The sequence below is a fragment of the Gorilla gorilla genome, chromosome 7 (genome assembly GCF_029281585.2).
Source record: "Gorilla gorilla gorilla isolate KB3781 chromosome 7, NHGRI_mGorGor1-v2.1_pri, whole genome shotgun sequence".
NCBI classification, from domain to species: domain Eukaryota; kingdom Metazoa; phylum Chordata; class Mammalia; order Primates; family Hominidae; genus Gorilla; species Gorilla gorilla.
The window spans coordinates 130,826,521-130,853,295 of record NC_073231.2 but is presented as its reverse complement, the minus strand read 5'-3'; the positions used below and the strand labels follow the sequence as shown (position 1 = coordinate 130,853,295).

Below are 26,775 nucleotides of genomic sequence, written 5' to 3'. Positions count from 1 at the left end.
CCCAAAGTCGTCTCTGCTTATGATTCAAAAATTGTGTATTCACCCTGTAAAAAACCCTGTTTGGAATAAGAGATGACTCTGCTAGGTATAATAGCTCACCCCCAACAAGCTGGCAGGCACGTGGTGATAGCCAGACTAGTAGCAAATGTAGTGGTCACACAATCTGTGTCATGTACCATTGAAGTTTCTTGGTGTCTCATCATCCTCTTCCAATCCCACATGCCCTAGGGGGTCCACAGCATTCCTTCTGTAGGACTCCTTAACAAAGCTGCTCCTTCCAGTATCTTCCTCAGCAACCTGAGTCCTGCCCCAAGTCCCCACAACTGTATCATTATCCAGAGTCCTTTTTGGTAATAGCCTTCCCATAAGCTTAACTCCCTCGAAATCCTAAATCATTTCTGCATGAAAATTACCCTGAAAAGGAAGCTGCCTCTATTAGTCTGTTCTCACACTGCTATGAAGAAATATGGGTGGGGACACAGAGCCACATCATATCACTGCCATCCTACTGTGGCAACTTGGGTATCAACAACTTGGATGAGAGCAAGAAAGATGTTTCCACCCTAAATTTCTATGGTTATGTCCTTCTCTGGAGAGGAAGGAACAAACCAAACCAAACCCAGAAGCATTTGACAGTCATTTTGCTAGTGGTGGGGGAAGATTTGCAGTCAGGAGGCTAAGTTTGAGTCCTGGTTCTGCCACAAGCTACACCTTGTCCCAAGCCAGCCTACTGGCATCATCTGTAAAATTAGGACTAAAGGATTTCTCAGGTTCCTTCAGTTTTCTCATTTTATGTTATTTCTTTTGTCAGAAGGCCTCAAATTCTGATATTGAAGGGAAGAAAAAAGACTTTACAGGCTTTGATTATTTCACTATCACAGTAGAAAGGACTTTAAAGGAGTCTCAGTGGAGAACAAGGGTAACCTCGAATCCTGGCCATGAGGGCATCGAGGCCAGGGCAGAATTTTAAGAGAACTGTTGCTTGGTATGTAGGGAGCTTGCAAGTCTCACCCCCTGCAAAGATGGTGTGTGGGAACATCTATATCTCAAAGATAGCGTGTTATTTTTCATTTGTAATCTTGTTAACAATAACCACATGAAGTGAGATCTTTGTTCTCGAAAAAGAAAGCTAACTGCTCTTAGCAGGCCAGATCTGGGAAAGTGAGTTTTTAACCAGAAAATAGAAGTTTAGGGTCAGTTAGATGGGAATCTTATGAAACCAAGCAAATGGGTCCACCATATGCTCTGCTAAAACAAGGCAGTGATGTTTGAAACTGATTTTGCTAGTGATTTGGCCAGTGAAGAATTTTTTTCAACTGAAAAAACTTAAAAATTGAAATTTTTATTGTAAAAGCTTTATAAGTTATTTTAGCCCTGTTAGAATCTCAAGTAGTAACTTCATTTGCCAGGTTATATTTTACTGCTCTTTCAGAAGTTAACAATTTACTTTCATGGTATATGGAGATTTACTGAACTTTTATGATACCCTTTGAACATCCATAGTCTCTTCAATTTACTGTAGATAAACTCAGTAAATCCTAACGGATTTTAAGGTATTATGCCAGGTATTACAAGTGCTTATTTGTTCACTCACTGTTTCTTGATGTCATCCTGGGCTGCCTTATAAATATTGTTATACAGTGGAACTTATAAAGCCCTTGATTGCCTTTCCTGTCAGAATCTGATATTTTCAGAGAACTCAGCAAAGAACCTTTCGGTTCAAATCTGAGTCACAGCCCCAAAATAAAATAAATAAGTGATTTCTTTAAAAGAAAATAACCTTATCAAATTGCTTCACTGGATAGATGAGGAAATCAAGGTCAAGACATTAAGGCAACTTCCCCAGTTATTTAATAGAACAGGTTTCCCTCTGCACTTTTCATCCCACTTTGGTTTTCTTTTTCATTATCATGAAGCTATGTAAACGAGCCCACAACAAGAAACAAAAAGACAAGAAAGTTCATTCTTCATTTTATTTGCATGTCCCAACAACTCATCTCAAATACTAAATTCAAAAGAAAAACTGTAGTTCTCCTCAGCATTAGCACTAATTTATGGTAACAACCATTTCTTTTAAATGTCTAACTTATTTAACCCCTTCATTTTAAATTGCAAATTAAAGCATGTATTTACATATTTATATATAAAAAACTTCCAAAACAAATTAATCCAAATCTTGGTCCAAGAGTTTCCACTTTATAAGTGGTATGGTACTATGCTATATATATCCTCTTCCAAAAGTCTCTTAGGACTTGGTAAGTTCCAAATATTCATTCACAAATCGCTCCCCTTTAAGCTTAATGAACCATATACTTCATTTCTGAGTAAATTAGAGGAAATATTACAGAACACGCTTTGTACAATACAGCACCACTACTGAGAAGGGCTCGAGGTTTTGTAATCCAAGGTTCTGACTTAAAGCAAAAATACACGGCATAGATTGCAACAGCAAAGAAGTGTCCAATTAAAACTAGAGGGTTAGGAGACAATCTGTAATAGAAAAAAATACATATTGGTAAGACTCAGAAACTAAAATTTACTCCAACGGTTCCAATTACATATAATCTGCGAAGCTCAACAAACATCCTACTTTTTTTTTTACCCAAGCATCATAATTCTGTATCAAACATTCTACATTTTAGAGGACTTTACAAATATGTCTGCATGTTAAGTTTGATGGCAGGAGCAAACCCCCACCCCCCCTTTTTTTTTTTTAAGAAAAAATACTTAGAATATATCCCTTTCAGAGAGGCTAGTAACTCCTGTAACTCTAGTTTACGTAAGTCATATATTTTTAGCTGTTTTGTTTACTCATCCTGAGACATCACACTGAAATATCTAGATGGCCTGGTCTGTTGGGATGTAGGGCTTTTAAAAATACCAGTATTAACATTCAGATTATAGATTAATGAGAAATGACTCAAAGGATCACTTTGCAAATGAGAAATAACTCGATAGATTTCACTTTGTAGACTTTCCAAGAATAATTCCACATATGTCTGTACGCTCAAAACTAATATGGGTTGTATAAGTCCCTGTACTTCAATGAAACTAATTCTTAAATTAAAATTTCTCAATTATTCCTGGCTCCCACAGACCAGAACATATGGATAAATCCATAGGCAAAAAACAAGCTTCTATTTTAATCAAGGGTTATAGCTTCCTCTACCTTTAACTGCTGTTCCCTAGAAAGAAAACAGTACTAAATATTGCATTTCTTCATTTCTTTGGGCCACCTTCTCATTGGGATACTAATAGATAATAAAATATCAAAATGTGTAAGGAAGAAAGATTTGCAGTAATTCATCAACTGAACAGTCCTAAGAAAATCTGGCAGATTTGTATCCTCTGTGCCATCACAACTTACACAGAAAGCAGCCCAACAGGACCCGCAACACATTCGCCACCAAGTTTGAAATAAAGAAAACAGGCTTTTCTTAGTTGATGCAGGGAATCTAAAATAAAATTGTAAAATAATCAAATATGTGTACACACTTATGTAGGACGCTAATGATAGAAAAAATGAGAAATAACAAACGCTACATCTTGCAAATAATTTTTAAATATCTAGTCCTAGAATTTCAACAATCAGGATTTCTTTTGAATTCCATAATCAGCATTATGGAGAGTAATATAAATATGAATAAACTTTTTTCTGTTAGTAAATAACTACTAATATTTAGGTCTTGGAAGAGTTGTTTAAAAGGTACTTCCTTGATTTTGCTGTTAATTCATTAAGTGATGCAAAATACTTTGGAAGCTCTTTTTAACACAATTCTAGAAACCAAATTCCCAGTCTCTAAGATGTCCAACCAGTATCTCTAACTAAGCAGTAAATTATCAAGTGAAGAGAGCTGTGAGTAGTGATAAATAATAATTCCTTATATCTATAAAGTTTTTAATACCTTTCAAAGTAACTCATAAAACCCTCACAATGTAGTGTAATCAATTGATAACCTTTTTAACCATTTAGAATCAATGTTCTGTTCAGGTATGCCCAGATTTTTCTTTACAACAGATTTTAGAAAGTAAAGGATGCAACAGGTAAACTTTTGCTCCAATAACGGTCTTTCCTCCTCCAATCTTGTAACTTTTAAAAAATGTTGTTTTGTTGGTAGATTTAAATTCATAATGTTAAGAACTCAAGAAGTTAGAAAAGCTTAGAAAGAAGAGCTCAGAAAAACTCTAAATTTAGTTCTTTTTATTTGCCCAAAACTCTAAACTTAGTTACTTTCATTTGCCCAACCAGCCATTTTAACCTCTATGCCAATTTAGCAAGAGAAATTTGTTTGGAAAAATCATAACCAGTGAGATTGGTGGGGTTTTTGTTTTGTTTTTTTTCCTTAGGAAGAGTTAATGGTTATAGAGGCTACAGAAAGCATTTTTATTGTATCATCTTTTGTAATTATAACCACAGCACTTATCACTAGGGCCTCAGCCAGATCATACAAATAGCTATGTTGCAAATATACTAGAGTAGTGGCATTTGAGTCAGTATTTATTCTTGAAAACTGAAAAGCCTAGTTTCATTAACCTACTATTAAACTGATGTGTACACTGCTGTGGTGAGGAGGTGGCACAGTTGCCTTTTCTCCTCCATTTCTTTTAATTTTTTGTTTGTTTGTTTTAGAAGATGGAGTCTCACTCTGTTGCCCAGGCTGAGTGCAGTGGCACTTCATATAGCTCACTGTATATAGCTCACTGTATATAGCTCACTGTAGCCTCAAACCCCTGGCCCTAAGTGATCCTCCCACCTCTGCCTCCCAAATAGCTGGGACTACAGGCACACGCCACCATGCCTTGCTGATCTTTTAATTTTTTGTAGAGATGGGGTCTTGCTTTATTGTCCAGGATGGTGTGAAACTCCTGGCTTTAAGCGATCCTCCTGCCTTGGCCTCCTAAAGTGCTGGGATTACAGGCATGAATCATTTCGCCTGGCCTCTTTTCCTCCATTTCTAACACTGCTTCTGCTAAGTTGTGTTTTCTCTAATATATACATTGACCGTGACCTCTCTATAATATGGAAACAGAAACAAAAGCACCAAAATAATCCAAATAAGTAAAGGGTGAATGCATTGTTATTTGTGCTTTTCAACAGGGACAAGATTAACAGCTTGTATTCATTTTATAAAATACTACTTTAAAAAGAAATTGAAACTAGTGTTAGGAAGAAAAAGACTACATTGCCTTTTAATACATGGCCAAAAACACCTTCCATCACAATCTTTTGTGTGTGGGGACAAGCATGATCTAGTCTGCACCAGAGGAATTCAAAATAATGAATATGTTACTGAGGCATTGCTATTAATGTTGTCTAAGGAAATTCCACTGCCTTCCAAACTAAAACTAAAACTACAACTATTGCTCAAAATGGAATTTTAAAAAACTACCAACTTGGGAGTTAGCAAACTCGGGTAACATTTTTATTTCTCGACAAATCACTAACTTGTTTATTCCTTTCCTACGCTAAAAATCTGCAATTGAGTAATATTCACTAAAAAGTGTCTACACTTACCATCTGTGGCAGAAAATAATTCATAAAGAGCCTGAGCAAGGATATTCACGACAAAGGAATGAGATGTTTTTCTTGCCCAGTAAAATGATTTTTTGGCCTAAAAAAGAAATAGCTCATTTATTATATGGTAAGGATAAAAAAGCACAAACTGATGTTTATAATCCCCTCAAACTGATACTTATCCTTCTAAGGACTATCTGCAAGTAATATTGCCTTATGTTTATCATTTACAAAAAAAATTAAAAATCACCTTCAGAGCAATGGGTTATACGACACTGAAGCTAAATTTACAACCACTATGAGCTAAGTGGCCCATAGCAATCAAGTGTTACATAATATTCAAATTTAGAAATTCTCTAAGATTCACAGGTTGCAAGTCAGGTTCTTTAAGCCTAAGCAAGATGCCTAAGAGCTATTATAAAGCATCAGGTTCCTTAGTACAGATTTCCCCATCAGAGCCTCACTGCTCTTAACCCCCAGAAATAAATCCATTTTGAGACATTTTAGTCAAAATAATTGATCTTACCTCGAAAATAGCTGCATCATCATAAAGGTCAGGGATACCCTTTAGCAGTTTTCTCCATAGTTTTATATCTTTAAAAGCAACAGTCATTCCTCCACCAGTAAGTGGATGCCTCATATTATATGCGTCTCCCAAAAGAAGAACACCTATGAAGAGAGGTAATGAAGATTTTATTTTAGAGCATCCCTTGAGACAAAACAAAAAGGACAACTCAATGTATAAAGATTACTGATGTAAGCTAATAATAAGAAAAATGTGAAAATACATGAAAACAAATCATGACTAAAATTTGCTGAGGCAAAAATTCAAGAGTTGTTTGAATCAATATTGGGTACCTAATAGGTGGCCAGGCACTGGGGATACGGTAATAACAAGAGTGTGGCCTCTGCCCTCATGAAGCTCATATACAAACCTAATGACAAGTCCAATAATGTCAATACATTTGTAAGGCCTCCTTAAAATGCGAAGAAAATAAAAAGAATCTACAGGTATCCAGGTATACAAAGCAAGTCCTCTGGCAATCATCCCCCTCCCACACAGGAAAGCACCTTCGTAAGAACCAAAAGTCAGCCTGGGTACCAGCTTGGCCAGTGAGACAGAGCACCAAGTGGGTTCCTGGGGTCCCTGATTCTAGGTCTTGGCACCTGGACAGCATTTTTGGATCCGTCCTGGGTGAGAGGGGAGCCCATTGTACTGAAGGGAGAGACCCAGGTCTGGTGGCATTCACCACCAGCTGACTGAAGAGCCCTGGAGCCTTGAGTGAACACCAGCAGCAGCCAGGCAGTACTCACTGCAGGCCTGGGGCACTGGTGGCCATGGGGAGAGGCTCCTTCTGCTTGAGGAAAGGAGAGGGAAGAGTGGGAAGGAATATGTCTTGAGGTTTGGGTGCCAGCTCAGCTGCAGTAGAATAGAGCACCAAGTAGATTCCTAAGGTTCCCAACTCCAGGCCCTGGCTCCCAGACAGCATTTCTGGACCAGTCCTGGGCCCCCAGGAGCTCACTGCCCTCAAGGGAAGGGCACAAGCCTGGCTGCATTTGTGCTGACTGTGGAGCTCTTGAGTCTTGAGGGAACATCAGCGGTGACCAGGCAGTCATCACCACAAGCCTTTCACCAATACCCAGTGCTGTACTGGCTTCAGGTCTGACTCAGCACATGCCCAGTCGTGGTGGCCACAGGCATACCTGTGTCACCCGTCCCCCACAGCTCCAGGCAGCTCAACACAGAAGGACAGACTCTGTTTGGGGGAAAGTAAGGGAAGAGAACCAAGAGTTCTTTTCCTGATAATCCAGGGAATTCTCTCAGATATTACCCAAGACCACCAAGGCGGTACCTCTACAAGTCTGCAAGGGTCACAGTGTTACTGGGCTTGGGGTGCCCCTTAATACAGATACGGCTGCTATGACCAAAGACTTAGATCACAACACTCACTTCCCTTTGAATACTTCAAAAGCGTTCCCAAGAAGGATGGGTACAAACAAGCCCAGACTCCGAAGACCACAATAAATACCTAACTCATCAATGCCCAGACATTGGTGAACATCCACAGTCATCAAAACCATTCAGGAAAACATGAACTCACTAAATTAACAATAATAAATAAGGCACCAGTGACCGATCCCAGAGTAACAGAGATGTGAGCTTTCAGAGAATTCAAAATAGCTGTTTTGGAGAAGCTCAACACAATTCAAGACAACACAGAGAAGGAACTCAGAATGCTATCAGATAAGTTTAACAAAACAACTGAAATAATTTAAAAGAATCAAGCAGAAATTCTGGAGATAAATTCAATTAACTTACTGAAGAACATGGCAGAATCTCAACAGTAGAACTGATCAAGCAGAAGAAGAATTAGTAAGCTTGAAAACAGGCTATTTGAAAATACACAGAGGAAACAAAAGAAAAAAGAATAATCAAGAATGAGGCACACCTACAAGATCTAGAAAATAGCTTCAAAAGAGCAAATCTAAGTTCTTGGCCTTTAAAAGGAGATAGAGAGAAAGATGAGGGTAGAAAGTTTATTCGAAGAAAAAATAACAAAGAACTTCCCAAATCTAGAGAAAGATATCAATATTCAAGCACAAGAAGGCTACAGAACACCAAGCAAGGATTGGTGATTGATTTAATCCAAACAAGACTAGTTCAAGCCATTTAATAATCAAACTCCCAAAGGTCAAGGATATAGAAAAGATCCTAAGAGCAACAAGAGAAAGGAAACAACAAACAATACAGCTCTAGTATGTCTGGCAGCAGACTTAGTGGAAATCTTACAGGCCAGGAGAGAGGGGCAAGACACACTGAAAGTGCTGAAGGAAAATAACTTTTATGCTACAATAGTATATCCAGTGAAAATATCCTTCAAACATGAAGGAGAAATAAAGACTTTCCCAGACAAACAAAAGCCGAGGGACTTCATCAGCACCAAACTTTCCCACAAGAAATGCCGAAGTGAGTTCTTCAATCTAAAAGAAAAGGACCTTAACGAGCAGTAAGCAATTACATAAAGGTACAAAACTCACAAAAGTTAAAAAGCAAGGAGGATAAAGTTGAAGTGTAGAGTTTTTATTAGTTTTCTCTGCTTGTTTGTGGAATCAGTTGTCATCAGTTTAAAATATGGGTTATAAGATATGATCTGCAAGTTTCATGGTAATTTCAAATCAAAAGCCTACAAAAGGTAGGCAAAAAAATTAAAAGCAAGAAATTAAAACATACTACCAGAGAAAATTACCTTCACAAAAAGGAAACAGGAAGGAAGACAGCAAAACAATCAGAAAACAAAAACAAAATGGCAATAGTACGAAGTTACCAATAATAACATTCAATGTAGATGGACTAAACTCCACTCGAAAGGCCTAAGTGGCTGAATGGATTTAAAAAAAGAACCAATGATCTGCTGCCTAAAATAAACACACTTCACCTATAAAGCCACACAGAGACTGAAAATGAAGGGATGGAAAAAGATATTCCATGCAAATGGAAACCAAAAAAGAGCAGTAGTGATATTTACATCAGTAAAATAGATTTCAAGACAAAAACTATAAAAAGAGGCAAAGAAGGTCATTATATAATGATAAAGGGGTCAATTCAGCAAGAGGATGTAACAATTATATATGCACCCAATACCGGAGCACTCAGATATATAAAGGAAGTATTATTAGAGCTAAGGAGATAGACCCCAATACAATCATGGCTGGAGACTTCAACACCCCACCTTCAGCACTGAATAGATCATCCAGACAGATAAACAACAAAGAAACATCAGACTTAATCTGGACTACAGGCCAAACAGACCTAACAAATATTCACAGAACATTTCATCCAACAACTGCAGAATACACATTCTTCTCCTCAGCAAATGGATCATTCACAAGGATAGATCATGGGTAGGCCACAAAACAAGGCTTAAAAAATTCAAAAAACAATTGAAATCGTATCAAGTATCTTCTCTGCCCACAGTGGAATAAAACTAGAAATCAGTACTATGAGGAACTTTGGAGACTCTGTATACAAACACATGGAAATTAAACCATATGCTCTTGAATGACCAGTGGGGTCAATGAAGAAATTAAGAAGTAAATATAAAAATTTCTTGATAGAAATAAAAATGCAAAGACAATATATAAAACCTGTGAGACACAGCAAAACCAATACTTAAAGGGAAAGTTTTTAGCAGTAAGTGCCTACATCAAAAAAGCAGGAAAACATCAAATAAACAACCTAACAGTGCATCTCTACCAGAAAAGCAAGAGCAAACCAAACCCCAAATTAGTAGAAAATAATAAAGATCAGAGCCAAAATAAACGAAATGAAAAAAATATAAAAGATAACAAAATGAAAAGTTGGTTCTTTGAAAAGATAAAATCAGCAAACCTTTAAGACAAACTAAGAAAAAAGAAAGAAAACCCAATTAACTCCTTTTCCTGTTCCTATGTCAGCAAATGGCTGGCAAAACTATCTAAGCCAGAAACCTGGAATTTACATCAAGAGATTTCACTCTCATTATAATATCCAAATCATCATGTTTTTTACATTCTACATCCTAGATATTACCCAAATTTATTCATTACCTTTCATTTTACAACCCTAGTTCTGGCCTTTTATCATCATTGACAGGATAATTAATCTTAGTGTATGTTTTACTAGACTTTCCTCCAAACCATCCTCCACAAAAATGTCAGAGTATATTCCTGAAATAAAAGTCTAATCACGCCACTGCCTCTTTAAGAAAATTCTGTTTACAAAAGTATCAAAAAAGGTAAAATACTTAGGAATAAATTTAACAAAAGAAATGCAAAACTTATACTCTGAAAATTACAAAATATTGTTGAAAGAAACCCTTACCTTTCAGTCAAGGGAATTTTGACCACAAGGGCAAGAAAATTCACTGGGGAACAAATAGTCTTTTCAACAAATGATACTGGGACAACTGAATATCCACACACAAACAAATCAAGCTGGACCCCTTCCTCTCAACAGACACAAAATTTAACTCAAAATGGATCAAAGAGCTAAATTTAAGAGGTAAAACTATAAAACTCTTAGAAGAAAATATAGGAGTAACAGGCCAGGCATGGTGGCTCATGCCTGTAATCCCAGGACTTTGGGAGGCTGAGGTGGGTGGATCACCTGAGGTCAGGAGTTTGAGACCAGCCTGGCCAACATGGTGAAACCCCGTCTCTACTAAAAATACAAAAATTAGCTGGGCACGGTGGCGAGCACCTATAATCCCAGCTACTCGGAAGGCTGAGGCAGGAGAATTACTTGAACCTGGGAGGCCGAGGTTGCAATGAGCCGAGATCGCACCATCGCACTCCAGCCTAGGCGACAAGAGCGAAACTCCATCTCAAAAACAAAAAGAAAAAGAAAGCATAGGAGTAAATCTTTTTGACCTTAGATTGGACAAAGCCTTCCTAAATATGACATCAAAAGCACAAGCAACGAAAGAAAAAATAAACATGAAAATTTAAACCATGTGTACTTCAATGGAAACCATTAAGAAGAATGGAAAGAAAACCCACAGAATGAGAAAAATTTTGCAAATCACATATCTAATAAGGGACTTGTACCTAAAATATATAAAGGACTCTTGAAACTCAACAATACATAAATTTTAAATCTGCCCAATTAAAAAAATATGCAAAGTCTAAATATACATTTCTCCAAACAACAAATGGCCTATATGCATATGAAAAGATGTTCAACATCATTATCTATGAGAGAAATGCAAATCAAAAGCACAATGATAAAAGGCCTAGTTCACACCTACTAGGATGGCTATGCACGCAAAGATAATACAAGTGTTCACTGACAAGGATGTGGAGAAATTAGAACTCACACACTGCTGAAAGGAATGTAACTGGGACAGCTATTTTGGAAAACAAGTCTAGCAGCTCCTCAAAAAGTTAAACATGAACTACTATGTAATCCAGCAATACCACTCTTGGGTATATAACCAAGAAAAATGAAAATATATGTCCACACAAAAACTCGCACACAGATGTTCATAGCAGCATTGCTTGTAATAACCAAAAAGTAGAAACAACCCAAATATCTATCAATTGATGAATGGCTAAACAAAATGCAATATAGCCATACAATGGAAGATTATTTGGCCATAAAAACAAATGAAGAACTGAAACATGCTACAACATGAATGAACCTCAAAAACATTGTGCTAAATGAAAAGCCAGTTCCAAAGGGCTTTACTATACAATGCCTTTAGGAAACATCCCAAATAGACAAATCTAGACACAGAAAGTAAATTAGGGGTAGCCTAGAGCTGAGTGTTGGGAGGAAATGGGGAGTGAATACCAATGGGTACGGGGTTTCTTTGGGCAAGATAAAAATGTTCTAAATTTGATTGTGGTGGTGATGCACACACTGTGAATATACTAAAAAAATCACTGTACTGTACACTTTAAATGGGCAAACTGATTTGTGAATTATATATCAATAAAGTTAGTAACAAGAAAACACTTCAAATGACTTTCCATTGTCTGTAAGATTAAATGTTAATGGTCTGTCTACCACTCTGACACCCACCCTATGCTCCTGCCATAGGAAACTGCTTGAGTTCCTTGAAAGTGCCACCATTTCTCATCCTTTGGCAATGTTATTCCATCTACCTAGAAGTTCCTCATCTTACTGTCCACCTCATGAACTCCCACTCATCCTCCAGGTCCAAGGTCCTTTGTTTCCACTGTTTCCTGAACAACGTCCTCCCTAACTACCCCTCCCATTTCACAAGCTTTCCTCCCTGCTCTGCACACTCCTTGACACTGAATCTGTGGGTTTTATTACAAAATTTATCAACAGTGTTGTAAAATTATCTGTCTACATTCCTAAGTAGAAAATTGCCTTCTCTAGGTCAAGGTCAGTTTTTAACCTGTTGTTTCCCTGACTAGCACAATACTTCTATACACTCAATGTTAATAACTAAATAGATCATAAAACTAATTTTGGTATTAATAATGCACTAATCCACAGTAACAAACTATCTGTCCCAGATGTTATTTGTAACAGTATAAATTTAATCATATATTTGTCATTTGGAATACTGATTCCTTTATAAAACAAGCCCAAAAAATAATACCTCGTTTCTTCACTGATGAAGGAGGAAGGAAGCTTGCTGGCATGGACCTCAGATGAGAATTGTCAGTGGCTTCTAAGAATGGTTCTTTCAGGTGATCTGCAATAAATCCCACCAACCCAAAGAAATGGGTCATAACACTTCAATTTCAAAGTATCACATATTTTCTTATCAAGTATAAACAAATGCCTACTATATATCTGTTATGGTTGTTACATATATCCCTTGTGATAAATCAAGAACTAATTATTTCATTAATAAAATTATTCATTAAGCACTTAGCTATTAATGCTAAGGAATGACTAAGGAATCTAAGAGAACATTAATATAAACATACATACAACTGAATGAAAAAACAATGAGGCAAATTCAGATGAAATGAAACAGAAAACCACCTACCTTTCTTCCAAATGTTAACAGACTACTGTCATATTTAATATTTAATGTATTATAATCAATATATTCTTGTAATAATCAGATGAAATACACTACCAATTCACAAACAGCAGGAGGGTATGTACACTAGAAAAAGAATTCGAGGCCAGCCCTACCTCTCTGAGCTTCAATTTCTTCATCTATAAAAATGAAATGGTTTGATCAGCTCATCTCTGAGATACTTCCAAACAAGCTTTAAATTTCTGTGCTACTTATATAGAAAATGAACTGTCATACAATTCCCAGTGTGATCTGGGAATAGAGGAGCAGAAGAAGCCTCTGTTAAAAATTATTCCATTCATATTAAGGAACAGAATCTTGGTAATCTAACTAATATTAATATAAACCTACCAATGGTTTCTCTCCATAATTTCAGGGCACTCTACTCCAATTAACCTCTGGATTGGAAAAAAGAAAAAGAAAAACCACCACATTTACAATAAAAGAAAAATAAATGCTAAAAATATCAGGTAATGGATGACTGTTTTCATAAATATTCATAATTTCCCCATCTGAAAGCTTCAAAAGTGGCTTAACTAAATGAAAATTTATTGAAATGTTTCCATGTACATGTTGAAAATGTCATTATTTAAAATCTAAGTTTGCCCACTTCATTTCACTTCATTTCTGTTAATAATTTGTTACTAAAGTGGTTTCACTTAAAAAATAACTCGAAAAAAACGGAATATTTAAACAAAATGTACTCATACCAAAAATAGTTTCCTATTACTCTAATCATATCATAATTGACAATCAGGGTTTCCCTTCAATTTTATCAAAATTCTTAAATTTTTTTTACCTTTCTTTCCTATATCATCCCATTCTCAAAAAAAGATCCTAAAAACTGTACCATGAAAACTTTAGATTTGTGAAAAAGTAATTTTTATTAATGTTTTTACAAAGCTATCTAAATCTCATGAAGCCTTTATATTCAACTCAAAACTAACATGATCCTGAAGATCCCTTACAATTCTCACATTCTGCGGACAGGACATGTCTGTTCAAACAGGCACATATGAGCCAGACAGACCTGATATCAACCCTGGTTCTGCCATTACTAATAGTTTATACTTGGAGGAGCTAACTAATCTCTCTGAACCTTAGTTCTCCCATCCGTAAAATGAGAATAATGATAATGCCTACCTCACAGAGTGGTTACATAGATTAAATGAAATTATGTTTGCTAAACACTTTATAGTAAGCATTCAAGAAATGGTAGCTATCATTACTACAAAAACCAAGCACAAAAATATTTAGGTATAACAGATATTTAAAGAATTCAGAGTCAGATTCCTGTCCAGAGACTACCTTTAAAAATACCATATATGCCAATCAAAACAATTATTCTAAAAACTATGCTATTATGTGACAAAAACATATCAAAACTTTTTTTTGAGACGGAGTTTCGCTCTTGTTGCCCAGGCTGGAGTGCAATGGTGCCATCTCGGCTCACCACAACCTCTGCCTCCCGTTCAAGCGATTCTTCTGCCTCAGCCTCCTGAGTAGCTGGGATTACAGGCATGCACCACCACACTCGGCTAATTTTATATTTTTAGTAGAGACGGGGTTTCTCCACGTTGGTCAGGCTGGTCTTGAACTCCCAACCTCAGGTGATCTGCCCACCTCAGCCTCCCAAAGTGCTGGGATTACAGACATGAGCCACTGTGCCCGGCCCGAAACTTTTTTTATTAATTTGGGAGTTTTTTTTGCTGTTTTTATGTGCTAGTTTAAATAGTTCAGTTCCAGAATATCTGGTTGACTGGATGAATGTTTCACCTGCCATCCTTATCTCTGGCCTATTTTAGACACAGCCTTTGTAAGAACTGAAGATGCTATTTCTTACCAGGTATTTGTGGGTAAATTTTTTCAACCATGTATTCTCTTAAATTCCTTGGCATTTCTCCTCTAACGTCAACAAGTACTCGAGTTTCACTGGATGAAATCTGGTAGATGAGAACTGGACTCGGGTTAGCTAAAATAAGTTCAGCATGATTTGCTTTAAACTGTGGTGCATTCTAAAAAAAAAAAAGAAAATGTTTTAATAATTTTCAAATTTCAAGTTTCTTTTATTGAAATTACAATAACACACTCCTACAGTACCTTCATAAGAAAGCCAACAAAATGAGATGATACAGAAACTTTATTGGAGACCAGGCTTTTCCTGAACTTGGAGAAAAGCCCATCTGCAACAACAGTCAGTGGAGCATGGAGTTCCTATAACAGAAATGAAGACTACTCAGTTTAGTAGTCAGAAACACACAGTAAAAAAAAGCCATTCTTAAAAAATGTGCGTGAAGAGATTTAGATATATTATCAGATAGCATTATAGAGAGTAGTTGAAGATAATACTATTGAAGAAACTGTTATGTGGGCTTCAGATAACGCATGACCAGTGTTTAGACACTTCCTCTGAGTCCCTGAGGATCATCTCCCTTTGTAACCCTCCCATGCAAACCATCTGGGATTACTCTCCACTTTGACAGACAATGGGGGAAACAACTACAAGGCAGGCATGTAACACAGAGCAGTGAATCTCATTACAAATTCCAGGGACTAGCCAGATTCTTTCATTCTAAAATTTCCTAACTTCATATAGTGCTTTTAGTCAGCAGCTAGGGCTTAGAAGAATTTTTGTACAAATGACTACATGTATTTATAATACTACAATATGAGCAGAGAAAACATTCCAGTCACCTTCATTAGAGGACAATTTCTAAGAGGTGGTAACCCTATGGGGAGCAGTCCAGAATTACATGTTTTTTACTACGATAAATTTTTTTTAAAAAAAGGAAAAATTGGCCGGGTGCGGTGACTCACGCCTGTAATCCCAGCACTTTGGGAGACTGAGATGGGCAGATCACCTGAGGCTGGAAGTTCAAGAGCAGCCTGACCAACATGGAGAAACCCCGTCTCTACTAAAAATACAAAATTAGCCAGATGCGGTGAAGCATGCCTGTAATCCCAGCTACTCAGGAGGCTGAGGCAGGAGAATCGCTTGAACCTGGGAGGTGGAGGTTACAGTGAGCCGAGATCGCACCATTGCACTCCAGCCTGGGCAACAAGAGTGAAACTCCGTCTCAAAAAATAAAACAAAATAAAATAAAATAAAATAAAAGGATAAATTGTTTTTAAAAAGATTCTCTTACTGTTGCCTGAGTTAAATTGCTCATTTTATCTGAATCATTTCTTTTATGTTGAATCTTGCCTTCTTTCCCCTGCTAGTTCCCCTCTGCTTCTCTGCTGATGTATATTACTCAGTTTCAAAAACTATTCACATTAGTTCTGTTTAAAAAGTTTTTGCGTAGCATTCTGAAGTCCTCTAAAGAACAATGTGTTGCAATCTGAAACCCATCCTGTTGCATATGGCTTAGAAAGAACTCGGTCCATTTGATAAATAACACAGGCTGAGTATCTCTAATCCAAAAATCTGAAATCCAAAACTTTTTGAGCAGCAATGTGACAAAGAAAATACTCATTAGATCATTTCAAATTTCAGATTTTCGGATTAGAGATGCTCAACTGGTAAGTATAATGCAAACATCTGAAAAAAATAAAAAATCTGAAACACTACTTATCCCTAGCATTTCAGATAAGAGATACTCAACATGTAAACCGGTAAGACTACTTTTTTAAAGGGGTAAGTGAAAAAGCAGGAAAAACAACATCTCTCAGAAAGAGGTGACATTTGGTATTTCTCACCTTGATATCTCCAGTCTCTTTATCCTTGTACTGAACTCCCATCACAACATCATCTTCCTCTAATAACTGTAACACAACACCTTCAATAAACTTTGCACTAAAGAATTAAAAAAAAAAATACATTTCTAAAGCAGCACATTTCAGCAATTTAAATTAAATATAAATTCCTTATCTCGTTTATCCATATAAACTGGACATGCATGTGTGTGCAAACACGTGTCCAATGTGTGGTTTTTATTTTCTAATTTATCAACATTTAATACATATTGCTAATGTAATGATTTTAAAAATATTTTAAAAAGTAACATTGGATTTACATCTTAATTTGTTAAAAAATAAAATATAGGCAGAGAAACTTTACATACCCTCATACATTCATACACAGAGGGGAAAACAAGTATTGGAATGCATCCTGCAAACTGTTAAGAGTAATTATTTCTGGCCGGGCCTGGTGGCTCACACCTGTAATCCCAGAACTTTGGGAGGCCAAGGTGGGTGGATCACAAGGTCAGGAGATCAAGGCCATCCTGGCCAACATGGTGAAACCCCGTCTCTACTAAAAATACAAAAATTTGCCAGGCGTGGTGGCATGTGCCTGTAATCCCAGCTACTCGGGAGGCTGAGGCAGGAGAATTGCTTGAACTCGGGAGGCAGAGGTTGCAGTGAGCCGAGATTGCAACACTGCCCTCCAGCCCGGGTGACAGAGCGAGACTCAGTCTCAAAAAAAAAAAAAAAAAAGAGTAATTATTTCTAGTCAGAAAGATCACAGGTAATTTTTATAGTCTTTATATTTGGGAGTATTTTTCCATTTTCTTTTTTTTTTTTTTTTGAGACGGAGTCTCACTCTGTCACCCAGGCTGGAGTGCAGTGGCACTATCTCGGCTCACTGCAACCTCCACCTCCTGGGTTCAAGCAATTCTCCTGCCTCAGCCTCCCAAGTAGCTGGGACTGCAGGTGCGTGCTACCACGCCTGGCTGATTTTTTTTTATTTTTAGTAGAGACGGGGTTTCACCATATTGGCCAGGCTGGTCTTGAACTCCTGACCTCGTGATCTGCCCGCCTCAGCCTCCCAAAGTGCTGGGATTACAGGCATGAGCCACCGCGCCTGGCCGATTTTTCCATTTTCATACAGTGAACATACTCTTCTCCCGTGGATATCAAGTCTTTTTAGTCCGAAGGATAAGTCCACTTGCTTCTTCACTTGCTTTGTCAATACTTTAGTCTGTGTCAGTCACATGAGGGTTCTCATGCTTAAAACTTCTTCAATTAGTGTTTTAAAGGTTACTGGTAAATATCAGTTAATAAACAAGAGAAGAAGCCAGTCCTAACAGACTGGGTCTTTAGTGAGAATGAAACAGGGATTTCTCCTTGCAGTTTTGTATCCTGACTTCTAACAGAAAAGTATCATAACCACAAACTCAAACTCCAAAATGTGCACAAATGGACTTATGCCTTAGTTACAAATATATCCTCTAAATTCCCATCACATAAAAATTATGTAATTTTCATTTAGTCAAAGGAGAACTCTTCATAGTTCCATGTCAAAGGAAAATTCTCTATATGATATTCTTAACAAAAGCTCTGAATATCTAACACTCTTCTGACTGTTTATTTTAATATACATATGTTCTAGACTATGCCCCAAAAATTCATTAAAATTTATAAAATCTTATTTGTACAAAGGTCAAATTTAAATGCATTGATTCTTTAGTAATTATATATTTGAAACTGTGGTCTTACTTGGGCTCTGCCATAGCTGCTTTCCGGAGACTCATGATGAATCTTCCGTGATGGAAAGCTCTTCCACTCTGCACTTGATTGTTTTCTGACAGGGGGTAAGGAATCTGAACCTCTGATTTGCTTTCCTGATCATGAATCATGTAACCATTTACAACCTGGGCATCAAGACCTTCCACTGTATCTGCAAAGCAATTGAGTTCAAAACGATCAATTCTGTTAACACACCCAGGGTTAAACTAAGAACCAAAGAGGACACACACACATCAAAAATGAGTCTCTGCCTTCAAATCTGGAGAACTGAACAAAACTAATGTAACTATTTCAGAAACCGTGATGCTTCTGGAAGTCACTGAGAGTCTTAGCAAATCTGTAATATCATTTAAAGATAACAACATAACTATTTCAGGTCTGTAATTCCACTTCACTTCAGAAAGAAAATGCAACATGAAATAAACCATAATCCTCTCCTGGGTAAACCTGTTCTGCCATAAAGACATAGGAACACATTTAGTCCTTCTTAACACTTCTTTCAATGTATGAATATGTAGATTTGTCACCAAAAAGAAATAAAAAGAAAATAAAACCAGTATGGAAACTCAAAAAAAAACCCCAATTTATATATAATGACTGAATATATGAAAAAGTAGATTTTCCAAACCAAATGGAAAGGGTAGAGTTATCCCCCAACTGTTGATGATTACATACTATCCATTAAAATTGACTCAGGACAAACTGCAAAGAACTTTTTAGTACATCAAATAATTTAAATGGCAGCAAACAAAACACTGAATTCATCATAATCATGTAAAAATTGCTTTCTTAAATCTAAAGCAGCAAAAGCAGTTGAAAAATAAAAAACTTTCAATAGAAAATATAACATTTTTAAAGTGCCAACCGAAAATTAGAAAGTTAAAAAATTAAATTTAAAAATAAAAACTAAAACAATACTTTGGGAAAGACATATGAAATAGAACAAAAGATTAATACGTGTATATATAATAAAATTTACTCACTAAAAACCACTGGAAAAATATTAAGATGCCAATAGTAATGGACAAAAACATGTATGGATGATTCATATAAAGCAATATAGAAACAGTGAACAAATCAGAAAAAATGTTCAAACGATAAAAAAATTAAGTAAAAATTGAAACAACAGGACACCATCAAAATCACTGATGAGATTATGATAAAACTGATAAATTCATATATTACTGGTGATACTATGAACTAATATTATATTTTAGAAAATATAACAATAATTATCAAGAACCATGAAGAAATTAGCATCCTTCGATGTAATAATCTTACTCTTGGAAATCCATGTAAGAAATTCATCCTAAAGACATAATATTTAATAATCTTCAAAGTTACATGCAAGAATAGGTTCACTATAGTGTTACCTAAAAAAGGATAACTGAAAATAACCTAAACATTCATCTAAGTTTGAAAAGTGAAGTACATTATGAAGTCAACTGAAAAACAACTATGCTTGGGCTTAAAATGATAATGATAAAGAATGGTTAACAGTATTGGAAATATGTTTCTGTCAAGTGAAAAAGTGGACTCTAGTATATATATTAGTGACATAAAATGTTTAAACATGGTATTGACTGGATGTCTGTGTCCTCCCAAAATTCCTAAGCTAAAACTCTAATCCCCAATGTGATGATATTTGGAGACGGAGCCTTCAGAAAGTGATTAGGTCATGAGGGTAGACTCTCACGATAGGATTAGTGCCCTTGGAAAAAAAACAGGGGAGGGCTTGCTTCTTTGTCTCTCTCCCACCTTCCCCACCCCACTCCACCCCACCACCCCATCCCCACACAAAGTAGACAGTGCATAAATATTTCCTAAATGAATAGCCAGTGCTTAAAAAGCACTGGTTGAATGGATGAATGGTGCTTAAATAAAAGATTCTACGTAATAACACTGTAACAAGTATACAACATACCCTCTACAAATGACAGTTCCCTTCGCCTTTCATAAAATTTAATGCCCTCATTCTAGGATTTTCCAGTCCTTAATTTTGACCATTACAATCTTTTGGCCATTTTATTATATCTCATTAAGTCTAATTCACATCTAATCATACTATTAAATGCTTATTTTATCCTTTGCTCTCACTTTCATGCAAATTTGTTGGTAAATGAGTATAGAAAATTTTATAAATGAAAATAAAATGGAATACCTTCTTACTGGTCATAGGATGGTCTAAGTGAAGAGTGCTTGTTTATACCACGTTAACTCTCCTGAAAATCAATATGAACCTACCTCCAAGACCAAGGTCTTTGAGAACATGATAACCACCTGGCTGCAGGAATTCTCCAACTATTCTGTCAGGCTCTTTTAAGTCTCTCTCAATAACTGTCACCTTTCTTCCATCTCTGGAAAGCACGGCTGCCAAAGCAGAGCCAAGCACGCCAGCTCCCACGATGATAACTTCTGGGTCATTCTGAGAAGATGTTGATGTACAGGCAGCTGCTCCTATTAAGCTTGTTTCTGAAATATTGGTTCCTTTTCTGCGCTGTTTAAAAAAAAAAAGGTAAACTAGGTATCCAAATTTGTTAGATTCAAATCATGCTACTGCTATGTGGACACACTGGACTTTTGCATCCTAGGCTAAAGCTAGATACTAAATATTATCAAACCAAACAAATTGTTACATTTTAAAATCTAGATAATAAAAATCAATGATATCAAAATATTCGTTAAATAAAAGTGTGCCATATTATCCCAATAAAATTAAATATTTATTGTTTTCTAAACATGATATTTGGAAAATGTTATACAGCCATATTTAGAAATCCACACTGGGCCGAATATAATAAATGTTCATAAGGGGCTTCAAAGACTTATTATAGGGCAATCTGTATCATTAATAACTAAATTCTTCAAATATATCCTGGGAATAGACAAGATGCAAATCACTTACAACTTCGGATTTGAGTTCATGTTACAAACTACTAGGCACCTTTTAGACATTTTCTTTTTTTTGTTTGTTTTTTTGTTTGTTTGTTTGAGACTTGAGTTTCACTCTTGTTGCCCAGGCTGAAGTGCAATGGCGCAATCTCGGATCACTGCAACCTCCGCCTCCTGGATTCAAGCAATCCTCCGGCCTCAGCCTCCCGAGTAGCTGGGATTATAGGCATGTGCAACCATGCCTGGCTAATTTTGTATTTTCAGTAGAGACTGGGTTTCTCCATGTTGGTCAGGCTGGTCTTGAACTTCCAACCACAGGTGATCCTCCTGCCTCAGCCTCCCAAAGTGCTGGGATTACAGGCGTGAGCCACTGCGCGCGGCCTTAGATATTTTCATTATTCATCTTTATTTTCTCTTTCTGGATTTTCATTTGAAAAATCTATCTTAATTTAATATCACTTTTATATGACAAAAGGATTGTCAAATCCTGCCTACCGATCTATCAATTGAAGATTATCTAAATAAACAAAATTACAAGAGAAGAAATAACTCATACCGACTCTTAGATTTGACTTGTTTACAATTTTGGTCCTTAACATATAAGCACATATTTAATTTATCCCTCCTTTTTCCCCATCCTGATACTCTAAGAGATCCTAGTCAAACAGGTGGTCCCCAAAAAAGGAACAAGGAAAAACATTAAACCTATCACTGGCTGAACTGACAGCAAAACTTTAACTTTGATCATAAAAAGATACAAAGTCTTGTTTTGAGAGATTTATGACCACTAAGAACAACAGTGCACAGTGGCATTTTAAAATGAACAATTCAATTTTGTAGTATTTCTTCTTGGTAGATGGATTCACATATTTGAATACATTTCAGATACAGAATTGCAAGGAACCACCTTCCTTGAGTTCTCTGACCTTAATGATTAAGACTAAATGCCATTTGAAGGGGTTTTTAAAAAATAATCAAGCAAAAAGGAAGACGAAGCCTAAAATCCTTTAGAACTTTACTCTGTGATTCTAATACCCACCCAGCATTCTTTTACCTCTATAGTGGACTGGGAATTTGTCTATTCTTTTCTTTTTTAATTTCTCTCAGAAAAATACCTTTACTATGGGAAGATCTCAATATTCTACTCTTCCCATTAGTATGTCTTAATGGCCAGAACTGACTATATTTAAATTACTGTAGGGGGCAAGACAAGCCCCTTTTGTCATCTTAAACAAAAATGTGCTTCTTCATAAGTTTTTCCTGTTTTACACACACACACACACACACACACACACACACACACACACACACACACACACACCCTGAAAGGAGAGCTCTGGAGGAAAACAGGCCTTGCAGAGCCTGATCAGTAGAGTAAGCACTAACGGGAACTTGGTACTCAATGTATCACAATCTAACAACTCCCTGGTTCACAAAAAAATAAAGAGAAAGCCTGGGGCGTTCACAAAATGGAACCAATATTGATTGCTGGTAACCCAATTTTCCTACTCCAAAATTTCTCTACACAGCATGAAAACAGGAACAGCATTCCAGCCACCTGAACTAGAGCTCAGTGACCTTAAGGGAAATTATTTCAGACCACAATACGAAAGAGTTCAAATTAAACATTAAGGATTCTCTCTCCCTCCTTTCCCATTCCTCAAACCCATGCACCATGTCACTGAACTCAGCGCTACTTACAAGGCTCATCCTAAGAGATGTATATTACCCCTAGGCTAATATTAACAGCTACTATTATCAGGCGGTTATAGACTAGGTATTAACTACCAGCAAGGGTGGTGCCATTCCCGTCTAAAGGAAGAGGTAACAGATTCTCACAGAAATTAAGCAATTTGCCAAAGATCTCACATCCAGAAATGGTGGCGCAAAAATTTAAAAAGCAAGTGTGGGTTTACTGCTATAGTCTCTTGCCTGATAGCCCTGCTTCCATTCCTGTACGCCTACAACCCATTCTCCATACAGCAACTGCAACGTTCTTTTTAAAAGGTAAAAGTCAGGCTGGGCGCCGTGGCTCACGTCTGTAATCTCAGCACTTTGGGAGGCTGAGGCAGGCGGATCACTTAAGGTCGGGAGTTCGAGACCAGCCTGGCCAACATGGTGAAACCCTGTCTCCACAAAAATACAAAAAAAAAAATTAGCCAGGAGTGGTGGCGTGCACCTGTAATCCCAGCTCCTTGGGAGGCTGAGGCACGAGAATCCCTTGAACCAGGGAGGCGGAGGTTGCAGTGAGCCGAGATCACGCCACTGCATTCCAGCCCGGGCGACAGAGCGAGACTTTGTCTCAAAAAACAAAAATTTTTTAAAAAGTAAAACACCGAATAAAGTTACTCCCATACTTAAAATCCTCCAGTGCTCTTGGGAGAACTCTTGGGAAAAAGCCCAAACACTCATTGCCAACATGCCCTAAATGATCTGGCCTAAACTCTTCCCCCTCATCTTCTCCCAGTGGCTGCCCCTGCTCCCTTTGCAGGAATCCCAACTACACCCTTATTTGAAGACCTGGCCTTTACGTTAGGACATTACTACAAGCATTTACTCAATGCTCCAATATTCGGGGGAGGAGGACTTTGAGCCCAATGCCTCAAAATGTTGAGCATTCTCCTTCTGCCTGCTTTTCAAACTGTTCTGTCACTTTCCCCAGTCAGCTGTCACTTCTTACAAGCAGTGGACTTACCCGCAGCACGTTTCCTTCTTCCTCAGGCACAAATCCAATCCTTACCCAAGAACTTTTTAAAAACTTTTTCATCATGGAAAGTGGTTGTTCTTCTCCTTCCAAATGAAATTCTAACATTTCGTTCCATCTTTCATAATCAAATATCCAACCTCCATCTGAGGCTCAACCAATGCTAAATGAAACAAATGTTTTCACTCATTCTTAAGAAGGTCAAAGATGTAACCAAGGCACAGCAAAGAGTTTAAAATAAAAAATACATGAGAATGTATACAAGCATCTAACCTGCCGCCTTTTGCAATTCAAATAAAACTTATATTTGAGTGAACCCAATCCTACTCCTAAATAAGACACTCATTCATCTGCCCCCTTTGAAGTCAACCTACCCTCCTGGCCTCAAGCTGCTCCTTATTTTCTGATTCAGGGGGGGACTTGGCCCAGAAGAAGCCAATGAAAGGCAGGCCTGAGAGAATATCCGAGAAGAGGGCGAACTGGGAGCCGCTCTGCTGGCGCCCGAGGAGACCCCCGTTTCGGTGGCGACAGCGGTAGGAGAGCACCAGGCCCAGCGAGAGGAACACCAGCACGCACAACAGGACCTCCCTGTTGGCCAAAGTGATGAAGTCCCCGAACTTCTTATAAAAATAGGTGAAAGTGGCAATGCCCAGAAAAGTCCACATGGTTCCAAGGCTTCTTTGGTGGCACCGGTCAAGGCGGAGATTATCTGCTCGGGTGGGTTTAAGGTTCTCCCCAAAATGAGGTACCAAGAGGAGCACGGGGAGCCGGCCAGACTCCAGTAAACAGTGTCCCAGGACGAGAAGTCCGATCAGACCAGTTTTTAAAAATCATATAAAGTTAGTGTAAAAGTATGTGAAGCCAAGTTGTATAGGACGTAGAAAGCAGTATTTAAAAATCGCCTGCTGGAACAGCTCCCGAGCAGACTCGCTTCTCCTCGCCCAGGCAATCCAGATATTCCCTTTTTTTCTTTTTTGATGGTGTTCCCTGAGCGGTTGCTGCGGGTGATGGATACTCTTCTGATACTGGCTCTTCGTGCTATAATTTCTTTTCTCACCAAGAGCAGGTGCCCTTTCAGAAGGGAATGGGAGTGGAGGGAGGGTCACAGAAACATCTCGGCACTGGGGGAAACGTGGCCTCGCCTCTGGCGACTGCGAGCAGCGGCCGGAAGGCACGGGGGCTGCGGGCCGGCGCGGGTTCAGAGGCTTCTTTTTCCGCGGACGGAGACACTGTACAGCCCAACCTCGGGAAAACGCCAGCGCCGACGCCTTCTCCAACAAAAGATGGCCTCGGACTCAAGAGTGCGGCTCCAGGGCAATGCAGCCCCAACCTCGCGATTTAGAGGCCTCCCGCTTCGCTGGCCCCCAGACCCGCCCACCGCGACTGCACTTCCCCACCGATAAAAGGTGGTTTCCAGGGTACCTCCCTCAGATGGCGGCGGCGGCGGCTCCCAACGGCTTCCTCACCAGCATCCCTCGCGGGCGGCGGCTCTCGCCAGCGCGGCGCGGCCCCAGTAACCAGAGTAACCGTCGCGCGCCCCCACTCGCCGCCAGGCCCCACGCGTCTCAGCCGGCTGGGCGGGCTCGGCCCAGACGAGGGACCGGGGGGCGGGGCTCAGGCGCGAGTCCGCCCATACCGCGCGCCCCGCGTGCTGGTCCCGCCCCCCACCCCTGCTCCTGCCGCCGCCGGCCAATGAGGGCGCGCACCGCGCGGTAGGCCGAGATGGCGCTATGCCGCGTTTGGCCAATCGGAGGCGGCGCAACCTGCGCGGCGACGCCCCGAAAGGCGCTAGGGCGATGTTGCGTGGTGCAGGTTGGGGCGTGGGGATGGGCGCGGGCCGGCTCCGGCGTGGGTGGGGCCAGGGGTCGCCCAGGAGGCGCTCTGGGGCCGGGATCGGCGTCGGGGTCGGGGTTGGGGTTGGTTCACCGCAGCAGCCCCAGCTCCCGCGCCCTCCCTGGACTGAGGTGTGCTCGCTTTGAGGAGAAGCCTGGAGTGATCCGCTGCCTCGGGTCGGAACGTTTCCATTCATTCCGCTAGCATTTATTGAGCGCTTATGATATGTCAGTCCCCGGAGTCCGAAAGAGGAATCAGACACAGCTTCCCTGCCCTGTGTATGTGGAGAGGGCGGAAGGGAGGGCCATGAGTGCGTGGAGAGCCTGACATTCCAGCTGAAGCTGGAAGAATGAGTAGGCTTTTGCCTTAAGAAGAAAAGGAGAGGACGCTCCAAGTGCTCAGGCTAGAGATACACGGATGCGCCCAGCCCGTTCTCTCAAGACCAGAAACGTTGGGGGTGGGGGCTCGGAGGCAAAGAAGTCAAATAGTCGTGTCGTAGGTGTCCTGAGAAGGGGGTGGTTAGAGAGGGAGCCATGGAAACCCAAGAGGTGGTCCTTCCCTTGGCCTGGAGAAGTCTGGTGAGGCGCCCAGGGGGAGGTTACACGGTGTCCAGGACAAGCAGTCCGAGGGAGCAAAAGTGTGCAAAAGTCTCGGAGTGAGACAGCCCTTATGAAACCTACGATGAAACCTACCTAAAATTTATTGAGGCTTAAGACCTCAGTGTCTTTGCTCATCCTGTTTCTTAACTCTGGACTTCCTTCTTTAACCCCTATGATAATAGGTGCAAATCCCTTCTGCCTTTTGGAGCGTGGCTGCAT

General features: G+C 38.9%; 1 protein-coding gene across 2 annotated transcripts; it reads right to left on the bottom strand.

Moving 5' to 3' along the window:
* Positions 1-1,959: 1,959 nt before the first annotated feature.
* SQLE (squalene epoxidase) lies at positions 1,960-25,794 on the bottom strand. 2 transcript variants are annotated; one of them, XM_004047518.5, is made up of 11 exons: positions 24,499-25,794; positions 20,773-21,025; positions 18,499-18,679; positions 16,759-16,855; positions 15,160-15,273; positions 14,903-15,074; positions 12,628-12,723; positions 6,042-6,184; positions 5,516-5,612; positions 3,368-3,455; positions 1,960-2,490 (listed from the first exon to the last, which is right to left on the bottom strand). In XM_004047518.5, the coding sequence occupies exons 1-11, from the start codon at positions 24,787-24,789 to the stop codon at positions 2,298-2,300; spliced, it is 1,725 nt and encodes a 574-aa protein (XP_004047566.1). In that variant the 5' UTR covers positions 24,790-25,794; the 3' UTR covers positions 1,960-2,297. The 2 variants fall into 2 exon arrangements, with proteins under 2 accessions (XP_004047566.1, XP_055204707.1); XM_055348732.2 differs by having other exon boundaries at positions 24,116-25,734.
* Positions 25,795-26,775: the final 981 nt, after the last annotated feature.

Excerpts from the sequence above, each read along its gene's own strand:
- SQLE (XM_004047518.5), bottom strand. The coding sequence starts at position 24,789 with ATGTGGACTTTTCTGGGCATTGCCACTTTCACCTATTTTTATAAGAAG. Across the intron at positions 5,613-6,041 it reads ATGATGCAGCTATTTTCGAG|GCCAAAAAATCATTTTACTG; the intron begins GTAAGATCAATT and ends TTTCTTTTTTAG. Across the intron at positions 3,456-5,515 it reads ATTATTTTCTGCCACAGATG|ATTCCCTGCATCAACTAAGA; the intron begins GTAAGTGTAGAC and ends ATTTTATTTTAG.